The 12,004-nt window shown below is 54.0% G+C and overlaps 1 protein-coding gene across 2 annotated transcripts in view; it reads right to left on the reverse strand.

Moving 5' to 3' along the window:
* Positions 1 to 2,333: 2,333 nt before the first annotated feature.
* The window catches only part of LOC133350807 (cAMP-specific 3',5'-cyclic phosphodiesterase 4D-like), a 51,384-nt gene continuing 41,713 nt past the window's right edge, over positions 2,334 to 12,004 (reverse strand). For both annotated transcript variants that reach the window (XM_061565559.1, XM_061565566.1), the window contains exon 2: positions 2,334 to 2,533. In XM_061565559.1, coding sequence (XP_061421543.1) covers positions 2,338 to 2,533 — 196 coding nt within the window. In that variant the 3' untranslated portion in view covers positions 2,334 to 2,337. The remainder of the gene's footprint in view (positions 2,534 to 12,004) is intronic.

A 12,004-nucleotide genomic window follows, 5' to 3' on the forward strand; every position in this document is an offset into this window, starting at 1 on the left:
TCTTTTCAGAAGCGACCTGGCTACCACAAATGATAGCTCAACGAAGTGACTTATCTTGTGGAAATGTATAGCTGGCAAATACTCTAAAACGCACGTCGGTTCTAAATGAGGTGGGGAAAACTGGAGGACCCGGAGAAAAATCGACACGACCACGGGGAGAACACGCAAACTCCAAATACAGGCATCAGGATCGGAATCGAACCCACAACCTCCTGTATACCAGGCGAGGTAGTTAACATCTCACCATTGTGGAAGGCTACATGGGGATTTCTGGTATTGCCTTCCGCTGGTTCACTTCTTACCTCTCCCATCGAAAGCAGTTGGTCAACCTTGGAGGGCAACATCCTGATCCATGTTGTGTTTCCATTTGGTATGCCTCAAGGTTCAGAGTCCTCGGCCCACTCTTGCTTTGTGTATCGAGCGATTGCTCTGTTAGCTGGCACTTTACCATCGGGAATGCTCTTTTAACTGGCATCTGTCATGGGCGGCAATACAAATCTTCCTTCAAGTATCCGGAAAAATTCTGACAGCCATCTGGCATCTTGTCGTGCGCTTCTCATGGTAGCTCTGAGCGGCAGCCTGTACATGCTGTACTACTGTGAACTGTACTCTAAACAGCCCCACTGTTTCTCTACAATTAAATTAGAATGCTCTACAACTGACCAGTAAGTACCTCTGTAAAAGAGTATGTTGTTGTTTTATATTATAGTTGAAATTAAATGTAGGCTTAGTTTGATTCCTGAAAAGTTTTATGTATTTGAAAATTTGGTGAACCATAAATATAACTCTCAGATAACCAACATATTTGATTAACCGGCACCCTCGATTCCCCATTGATGCCAGATAACATTCATGAATTCATCACGCATGGTCGGTGAAGGACCGTGCCGCCAAACATGTGACCTCTTGCAATAGCATTCACGTAAACTGCTTTCGCTGCCATGCACCGTCGTCGAGTGATTTGTTTGATCCACGGATCATGAAAAGGGAGGGGCACGGGAGAAACAATTTGCTGCTGGAGTTTGCGCATCAAGACGGGGCGACGTGTCCAAAAAGTGACAGCCATCGCCCTCGAACGAAACCGGAACACAGAGTTTTTGCCGGATATGATGCCACTTGGTCATACTTCATGCAAACTTTGCCTCAGCTTATATTGTTATGCTGATGATAATCACATTTACATTCAGGCTAAATCTTCCCTTTGAGCATCTTGCGACGAGTCTGCCAAGTTCTCTCTTGACTATTAAGGTTTGGATGCAATCCAATTTCCTTCAGTTGAATTCTGGTAAGACGGAGGCGATGCTTGTTGGGTCTCCGCACACCAACTATCCAAGGCCGGTTCAGTCGGTCTGACAATCAATAGCCACAATATTGGTGCTCCTCAGGCAGTTCACAGTCTCAAACTTGTCCTCGATGCCTAATTAACCTTCGAAGCACACATTAACAAGGTCACCAAGGCTTCCTTTCTTTCATCTTAGGAATGTAGCCAGGCTGCTCCCCAATCCATTAACTATCAGACACGAGAAGCTGGTTCATGCCTTTGCGTTATCTCGAATTGACTCTTGGAATTCGCTGTTTTCTGGCATCTCCCTTAAACCATCAAGCCACCTACAACAAGTGCGGAATGCGGTTGCCAGAATTCTTACGCGCACGCCTCTTGCTGAGCACACGACCCCCTATGGTGGCATCTCTCCACTGGCTGCCGGTGCGGTTTTGAGTCGAGTTCAAGATGCTTCTCCTCACCTAAACGGCTCTCAATGTTGCTACTCCCTCATAGATAGAGGGCCTGCTTAACCCATGTGTTCCAGCAAGAGCACTTTGCTCTTTTGAATCTGGCCCGCAGTGTGTGCCGAGGTCACGTCTCTGCAAGAGGGGTGACCTGGCCTCTTGGTACGACGATGGGTGACCAGGCCTATGTGTTTGACGAGGGGGTGACGACCTGGCCTCACCTCGCGTGGCCCCCAGAACATGTGCTTCGATGACTCTCTCATTTTATTGAAATCGCGCCTCAAGACACAACATATTTTAAAGGGCATTTTCTATTTCTTGAATCATTTGTATTGGTGTTAGCTTGCGTGTGTTGTGTTTTGTACAGCACCTTGTTCTCTCTGGGCGAAAGGCGCTTTAGAAATGTAAATGATTATTATTATTAGCAATTAGATACGCGACGTGTCGTTTGAAACTGCGTCAAACGCCATCAGGGCAAGAACAGCGCCACTGGTCTGCTCGCAGCGAGAGGCCCGGTCACCCCTTGTGCCACGGTGGTGGATGTGCGCAGACAGCGAGAAGAATCATCCGGCTAACACGCGTACACACACGTGCGAGCGTGCGCGCCACTCACACGTCGCTGGCGATGGAGGAGTTGCGCGACACCGACTTGGGCGAGAGCTCGTAGTCGCTGTCGGAGCGGTAGAGGAAGCTCTCGCGCCGCGCGCCGTGCGGCATCGCCGAGTGCAGCACCAGGCCCGAGCCTGGGCTCGCCTGCGCGTCCAGAGGGCTGCGGCCTCCCGACACGCCATTCTCCACGTCGAAACTGAAGCGGGGAACACGAGACATGCTGCTGCATCATCATCACAACAACAACAACAGTGCACGTTGCATGACAATAACAACCACGACATCACACGAACAACAGATGCACCATTACAACAACCCAACAATCCCCATCATGATGCCGTTTTTGTTTATTTGTTTGTACCCAGAGAGAATAACTGTTGTTCACACATTCCCCACTGTGGTCACGCGAGCGTCACCGAGAGACAAGTTATTTTCTCTGAGTCCGAGTGGCTGGCGGCGGCGCTGGCGACGTCTCACATGCCCCGCGGCTCTTGCGCCTTTCGACTTCAAAGCGGAACGAGCAAAAACAAAGCTCTCCCTACGTGCACAGCGGAGCAACGGTTCGAAAAACATTGCCATCGAGTCATCCGTGAATGGGCGTATTAAAAAAATAAAGAGTGCCTCTCCGTCCGACGAGTATTGAGGCATTGGTGCTCATCTACCGTTCGAGGCCCTGAACATTCCACATTGCTATGGGGAGTCGAGTTCATCTATGGGACAACCATTGTTGACTGCTCACAAAGTGTTACTCGAACTAAAGCTTGATTTTAGGCAGTGCCGTTTACACAAGGCCTCACAGCACTTTGCATCAAATAACCCAATCCTAAAAAGTAAAACTGAAGAAAATAAAAATAATGTTAAAGGCACAAAGCTCACGCAGACGGAGAGTACGCGAGCGAACACAGATCTGTTCTAAGATGGGACCTAAAATACTCAACAGACTGATGTTCTGTGGAAAAGCGTCGCTTTTATGACCCCCAAGGGATTATGGGCCGAGTCAACCCCCAACCAGATGTGAACTCACAACCTCCGGGAGCGAGCGCTGAGCCCCTCTCTCTGGGTGTATTCGGCCTGCACCGACTCCGAGCACCATCCGACAGTTTTGCTCGCTCTCCAGGTCAGGTGACGCCCTCTCAAAATAACGTATTTCCGTTTTTTGGAACGGTGAAATAGTATTTTTGGCTGATTTTCGGTGCATTGCTCAACTTTGCGCAACTTTCCCTCGAGTTCCGAGCGGAACGATCAGCACTTCTTAATCGATTGGCGGCGCTGAGATTAGTGCGTGGGTTGATCGGTGTGTGTGGGGTGATATTCGGAACGCACGTCGCTGCTCGTCTGCGCCCGCGCTTCCCGCTCGGAGTCGGAGTCACCGCCGCGCACGAGCGCACTCGTGTCCCAGCTACCGGCATCTCGGTCCACAGGGAAACTCTTGACATGACGCCGATGTCTCTGTCGTGTGTCGAAGTAAACCCCCACGCTCGGCTTGGCAAGGTACCGCACCGCTTGCGCACACCGCGTTCCATCGCGGCCACCTCGATCGAAGCGTCTTCGGCAGACGGGGGCCCTCGGGCGAGAACGTGGGACGGAGCGCTGTGTTCGGAAGATCGGCACCGATCCCCAAGGCTGCCCTCATTCACCGAACCGGATTCAAACGTCGGGGAGGGCGAAGCAACGCGTGGCCACGGTCAAAATCATGCGGCACTTTTACTTTTGTTGTTCTACACCTGCACCTCCAATAAGCACTGTGGGCTACGTCCGGTGCGAAAGAAGTTCAAACATATCAACCACGCGAGGAGGCAACCTAGCAAGCGTGCCAGGGGTAACGGATTGACTCAATCTAATAACCCTTAACCTTTGTGGAGGTCAAGCGAACGGAAAGGGTGAGCGCGAGGGATCCTGTGGACGAGACGTCCGTCCGTCACACGCAGAGGTCACGGAGTGAGCGTGCAGCCCGGAGAGACGAGGCACGTTCCCCCCCAACCCAGCCAGTGAGATGCGGGACCCCCCCCTCCGCCTCCCGTCGCAGGCGCCACGCATATTTATTATCCCCGATGTGAAAACAACCAACGCCGAGCGGCCCCCGACGGCCCCGGGAGGAGGGAAATACCGCAGCAAGACAAACAGACGTGAGAGAGAGCGAGAGCGGCGGTGAGAAATGAAGAGCGCAAGCGGGCGTGAGAGCGCAAGATCAACATTGATCTGCGAGACGGCCGTCGGAGGAGCATTAATTACACAATTACACAAACTCTCAAACACCGTCGCCGCCGGCGCCGGCTGCAAGCGCGGCCCGAGTAACGCCACTCGAACCCCGGGGGACCCCGTGCGGAATTCCACCGCTCGGCGCCCCGCACCGGGGTGGGTGGAGGGGGGTCACGCACCCAGACACCGCTGCTTTTTCCACTCGTTAGAAAGAAAAAAGCGGCTCCCATTTATCATCAAGTCATTGATTAAACCGTGTGCAGCGAGCGTGTGTGCGTACTGTACATGTGCACACACACACACTACACACACACCGCACACACACTACAGACACACTGCACACACACTACACACACACAACACTCCGCACACGCACCGCACACACACAACACACACACACCACACACACACCGCACACCGCACACAAACACCGCACACACACTACACCACACACACACCGCACACACACATCGCACCCTCACTACACACACACACCACACGACACACACACTACACACACACACCACACTACACACACACCACACACACGATTGCCACTGCACGGGAGTTGGCGCCCTCGGTTACGGTTCAAACGGCGGGAAGGGTTTGATTCCCGTCGGCGCACAACGCCGGCGGTGATCCCTCTCGTGAGCCGGGCTCGGCACTCCGTGAGGTCGACTCAGCCTAAAACGAGTGCCAGGCTGGACCCGCGCCAGGAAGCTGCTGCTGCTGCTGCTGTGGCTGGGTGGGTTCTACACCACCGAACTTTCGCTTTGGCACCAGCCAAGTTCCTCCTCAGCGGTGTGAATCAGTGCTGTGGTCCACCCACACAACGATTAGCACGGTTGGCTATGTAGGGTGCGAAAGAAGTTCAACATACACAAACACACACAATTGCCCCCCCCCCCCATCCGAGAGCAGTGGAAGCCCAGTACAAGGTTTGTGAGCGTGATTGGAGCGATGACGCGGGGTGAGGGGGGGTGGAGGCACGTTCGCCGCTTGCTGCAGAGGTTTCGCGGTTCGAATCCAGTAGGCCACCGCGGTTAACAATAATACCGCGGATGCGGTAACCATCAAAATACTCTCCATCTGATTCACAGTGGATGTTACAGATGCCCTCATGTCGTTCGCACGAGTAGGTAGGCATAACGGTCCAAATCATCCAAACATAAACACTGCAAATGACTCACTTGGGATGGCACACAGTAACACTGCCCCCCGACCGTGAATCTACTGCAGACTGTGAATCGTAGCAGCTTCCTCCGCTATGATAGCCCGGCACTATACGAAAAATAGCGGCACCATCAAATGTACTCAATTTCTATTATCTGGAAAGACAAAGGCGGCGGAGAATGCTCGCCATTGCAGGCTCGCTAAGGTGCTGCTCACTGAACAGCGAGGCCCCTCGACGGCCAGTGCGGAGCTAAAGTCAGCACGCCAGCGGCGTGCTGACTTGGGTCGGGTTACCCAGACACGTCACCACTACGCAGGGGGTACAACAGCCCTTGCAGATACAAACACACGCACACACACACACGCACGCACACACACGCACACACGCACGCGAGGCTGCACACAGCCACACGTGCAGCCCGCTGCGTGCGTACACAAACACAATCACACACACAAACAGACCAGAATGGCCACACGCTCACAATGCAGGATACACGGGCTCAAAGGGCGCTTGTGCACACAAAGCCAAAGATCGCCCCTTCTGGCAGACTGTTGGGGCAAGTGTTGTTATGGTGAGTGGCCAACACCGCGCACAGCCACTTCTGTCTCCCCAGTGGTGATGTTTATGCACCACGCCAGGTACTCATTTAATGCTGAGTCGACCTAGGGGAGGCCCAGGACCAGCTCAAATGTTCGGCACCGCAGTTGGTCGTGAACAGGAATGGAACTCCTCGGGTGCAGCCCTGCAGCTGCTCGCTCGTGACACCACCCCCTGCACCCCCCATCAACCCCCCGCCCCCCCCTCCCGTGGAGCTGGTGATGGAGCGAAGGAGGCTAGGAGTTGAACCTTGAACTCATCGCTGCATGTTCACCACAGCACCGTGATGCAGTGGCGGCGCTGCGGGGAGATGAGGATTCCGTCACTTTGGCTGCCACTCCATCACCAGTCTCACGGGCGGGCCCTCGAGCGACGTCAATGACATTTCTAGTTTGCATTATTCCGTGATGCACCACGCGCTCGCTCGCTCGCTCGCTTACTCGGCTCGTCTCTTGGCAAAACTCCACGGGCACGCGTCCCTCCGCATGCCTCCGCGCAAGTCTCATCTGTGCACCCATGTTCTCGGTCAGGGGCCACGTTTTCCATCTATCTCATGGGTGGTAACACTCGCCGATCGCAAATGTTCTTATTTAGGCACAATGGCCGAATGGTGTTCCGTTACGGCACACGCGAGATGCAATTAAATGAGATGGCTAAAGTTCTGAATTGCATGTCGTCCCTTATATATGCACGGCTCTATCGCACTCGCTACGTATGATAAACTGTAACCAAGAGATAATAACTCTCGTTTCCTAGAGTCGAGGGCAGGTCCAGGGGGTTAGGGCGCACGTCAAGCACCTCTCACACGATGAGAAAGAGGCTGTCAACTGCCTTGCCGCTCATCAGCTGGGCTCTGCCGGGTGGGGAGCAGAGGCACGGGAGCCCCGGTACCAATGAAGAAAATGTCCCGGGACATACGCCGGGGCGTGGCCAAAGGGACGTAGATCAACGGCCAGGGTCAACGGCGGCGTGGTGTATTCCGCAAATATCCCCGACTGTGAGGGCGGGCACAAGCCGGCGTGAGTAGGTTAAACGTTGAGTTTTATAAGGGCACCACGGGGTGACCAGCCCCTCCCCACCCAGCTCCACCCCTCCCACCCCCCACCCAGCTCCTCCCACCCCCACCCAGCCCCTCCCACCCCCCACCCAGCCCCCCCACCCAGTCCCTCCCCACACTCCCCTCCTCTCTCTACCCAGCCCGTCCCCACCCTCCCCACCGAGCCCCTCCCCACCCTCCCCTCTCCACCCAGCCCCACCCCTCCCATTTTTGAATGCACGATGGACGGACACAATAATCCCCTGTGGGCTGGTGGAACCGGGTTGTTCCTACCAGTAATATTGAGGGTAAACCATAGGAACCGAAGAAAAATCCACGGAACCACGGGGAGAACATGTAAACTCCAAATATACAGGAGTCAGGGTTGGGATCGAACCCACGATCTCCTGTATACCATGTGAGGTAGTTAACATCTCGCCACTGTGGCGCCCACTGTTCCCGTGAACTTCTCATTGTCTACAAGATACCAACTGATACGTCTCATCTCAATTACTCACTGATGCAATGACCCACCCATCCACTCACTCACTCACCCACTCACTCATTCACTCACCCACCCACTCACTTACTCACCCACCCACTCATTCACTCACCCACCCACTCACTCACCCACTCATTCACTCACCCACCCACTCACTCACTCATTCACTCACCCACCCACTCACCCACCCACTCATTCACTTACCCACTCACTCACTCACCCACCCACTCAACCACCCACTCATTCACTCACCCACTCACCCACTCAACACACTGCAGGTCACAACCCTTCCCTCTCTATGCTTCTTCCTCACACTGCTCCCACTTTGGAGTTCCCTCCTCGTCTCTTTCCCCCCAAGCTCTTGTATACCATTCTCTATTACAACAATAGTGTTGTTTGTTGCTGGCCGTTTCAGCTATTGTGTACAAAAAAACCCAAGGTCTGGTTTGAGAGCGTCCGCTCCCTCGGAACTGGCTGCTTGGAAACTGCGGAATGAGCGGTAAGCGCTGCCAAGTGGCAGAGGTCTCCAGCGACGTCACGGACAGCACCGCGTACAAAGCTCACTTCACAGCACCACAGAGGCCCTCTGTGAGCCACGCACACGTACACGCGCGCGTACGCTAGCACGTACACGCGTACGCTAGCACGTACACGCGTACGCTAGCACGTACACGCGTACGCGAACACGTACACGCGTGTGCTTGCTCGCCCTTGGCTGGCACGCGCGCGCACCGGTCACATTCATTTGCGCCGGAGACCAGTGATGGGGGCTGGCCGGGCGGCACAGGGGGGCATTCAGTGGCGGCGGCGGCAGCGGGGCAGCGGCGCGCGCACCGCCGTTGCACCACAGCCAATGTTTACAAACCCCCCTCCCCGCCGCACCCCCTACCCCTGGGGTAGCGATCGCCCACGGCCGAGCGAGGCGGTGGATCACTCCAGCAGATTCAATTATCCGCGTTTACCGACGGAGATTACGCCCGTTTTCCACACGACAGTCCGCAGATGAACGCAGACAACAGGGCGACTTTACGCCACTCTGGGGCCAACTCATCGCAGGCGGAGAGAGGCGCGGATAACAGAGTCATCAACATGCTGCAGGCAGGAGAACACTTCCCAGTGACCCGTCCGGCACACAAGTGCAAATCACGCGAAAAAAGTGTCATCAAGTCCGGGTTCCCCGTGTTATACTACTCGGATAAGCGTGGATAATCGGTGTGCGGATGACGGGATTTTCTGTGGAGTGATTGGAAAAGCGGACAACAGGGGCATGGAAAGAGCAGTTTCACTTCCCTCATGTCAGGCTGGATCAAGCCTTGCGGTGGCCCGGGGATGACACTTGTTCTGCCTCACGGCAGGAGTTTTGCCTCACGGCAGATGGGGGGGGGGGGGGGGGGGGGGCGTATGTACACAGAAATTTCCTGTTTTTGATGCTAATTTTGGTCACGTGACCAGAAAGTTACGATTTTAGATTTCCACTGAACCACGCGGGCGTCGGCCATTACACAGATAAGTCAAGATGGCGGCACACATCGCGTCTCAGTGAAGCCAGACGCAGTTGTCCATCGTGGGACTTTGAGAAGCATTGTCTGTAAGTTTGTTTATATTCTTATAATATTGGCAATGCTGTTGTAATGTTGGAATGACCGTTATAGTGATGTAAATGCCTTTATGGTGCCGTTAAGTTGTTGTGGTAAATACGAGGCCTAGTTAGCAACGAAGCCTGCAACTTTCCTTATTGTGGATGTTACTTGTGATTTAGTAGGTCGAGTCAGACTTGTGCCCAGGTGGCTATGTTGCGATCGTGAGAGCAAAGATGACGAAGTATCTCATCCACAGTTTAGTGTTATGTGTAATGCTGTACATTTGGGGTGCAGTGTGATGAATACACGATGTGCCTTTATGCAACGCATCGGCTTGTGCTCTTGTGTAGTTGTTCAGTGGTAATGTAGGGGCCTGGTCCATCCAGGATCTATTGTTATCTAAGACAATGTTCTGATGCTGTGGTGTTCATTGTGTTGGTGTTTCCGGGTTATAACAGATTCTGTATGTGTGTTTTCTCACCAGTTTTACTTTGTTAAAATCAATAAATGACGATTGGAGTCGGACGTTCATCCTGGCTCCGAGGGTTTATTTAACGCAAGGTTATCTACTCGACTAGCGGTGCAACGCAGCGCACAGCGAGGCCGAGATAACACTGGTGAGGCCAGGTTGACGGGATGCGGTGCAGCTGGGCCTGGTGGTGCTGGGGTTGGTGGATCGCGCAAAAGTGTGAAACTAACCGACCGGCCGTCAATGCAAGATGGCCACACAGATGGCAGCACAGCAAAATAGGGTCACGAACCTTGTCCGTGTTGACACTTGGACATTGTAAGCCCACGCGGGGAGCGATATGGCCCAAAAGTAGCTTTGTGTGCTGCTTGTTGCAGACGTTTACAGTTCAAACCTGGCAGCCCCCCCTGGCAATTACTGCAGGTGTATAACCATACGCAGTGGACGTTAAACATCCCCTGACATCAATCGAGATGAGTTTGCTATCGATTGTCAGGGTCATGGTCCAAACTTTCGAAATTCTAAATATTACTTAGAAAGTATTTTATTTGGGAACACGACAATCATCGCCCCCCGCCCTGCCTCTACTGCAAGACTGATGCCCGCTTGCAGGCCAGGTGCCGAGTCACCTCGTGGCACAAAGGGATAGCTGCCAGTGGGGGTGCCCTTCCAACGTGTTGAGATGAGACTCAAGTCGCTCATCGCTTCCCCTGACATAAAGGCGGCCGGCTCCATCAAAACACAGCTGAGGATTGTGATGAGTACTGTGCCGTTGTTTGTGTACTGTTTGTTGTTCACGTTTTGGTTGCTGTAGTAACCAGGTTGCTGTGGTGTAACCAGGTCCCTATTGACAATGAGCATTTATTGTCCACTTGGCTTCACCTGTGCGAAAATAAAACCTAATCCGAAAAGTGCAATGATATTATTCAAATTCATTTGAATACAACTTACAACATCTCATTCCTCATGTGCACGCAACTGCTACCGGGTGCAGGAGACCCCTCCAATGGGAACTGGGCCAACCATCGCAGAGCAGTGCATGGCCCTGTGGATTCCTGGACAGAGCACATGACCATCAGCAGGCACAGCACCGCATCGCCACTCCCCCGATGGCACCGCACCACCACTCCCCCCACGGTACAGCACCACCACTCCCCCCCCACGGTACAGCACCACCACTCCCCCCCCACGGTACAGCACCACCACTCCCCCCCACGGCACCGCACCACCACTCCCCCCATGGCACCGCACCGCCACTCCCCCCACGGCATCCCCTCCGACTCGGCAGCACGAGCACAGGCACGCTCTACCACGCTCCCCGGGCACCATTCTGCCCTTCAAAAGGGACGCCGAGGAACCCTCGCCTCAAACGGTCCACAGGGCAAAGCTGATTTGCAATACGGAAAGGTCAGTAGGTCACCACGGCCTAAGCCACTCATGCCACCGCCCCTGGATTCAGCTGCTGCAGTCAACATCTGACCGTCAATATCTGCTCTTACAGTCTCATCATCATGACCACCGCCGCCATCATCTTTCGATATTCTTCATCCGGGCCGGCACTAGGGAGGTACTTGGTGTGCCCTGCACCTCAAATGTCCCTTTGGGACGACCCCAGGTTCCCTCTCCTCCTTAGCGGTGTGAATCACTACCGCCCCACTCCCTCCCCCCGCCCTGTCCGAGAGGAGCTGGAGTCAGGCCTGGCCCACATACTGTTCAGAAATCTTTCGAACATGAACCCTTTGAGTGTCAATACTGCCTGTGAATAGGGTCTCAATACTCCCTGGGAGGAATCGAGGGTGCAGTGAGCGAGAGATGTCCACAGCACTCTGCCCCCTGCTCCTCACCACACAGCCGACTGCCACAGGTAATCTCCGACAACAGGATTCACTCACCATCACTTACAAGTGCCATGCCACTGCAGTGGTAACACTCGTGCCTCACAGCAAGAAGGACTTAGGTTCGATTCCCGACTCGGGCACCTTTCTGCGTGCATGTTGTACGATCTCCCCCCGTTCCACATGGGTTTCCTCCGGGTTCTCCAGTTTCCTCCAAAAGATGAAAACATAAACAATGTACCTGGTATTGGCCAAATCGCTGAAAAATAACCTGC

This window comes from Lethenteron reissneri, chromosome 4, assembly GCF_015708825.2.
Source record: "Lethenteron reissneri isolate LAM-NWPU_2019-01 chromosome 4, ASM1570882v1, whole genome shotgun sequence".
Lineage (NCBI taxonomy): Eukaryota > Metazoa > Chordata > Hyperoartia > Petromyzontiformes > Petromyzontidae > Lethenteron > Lethenteron reissneri.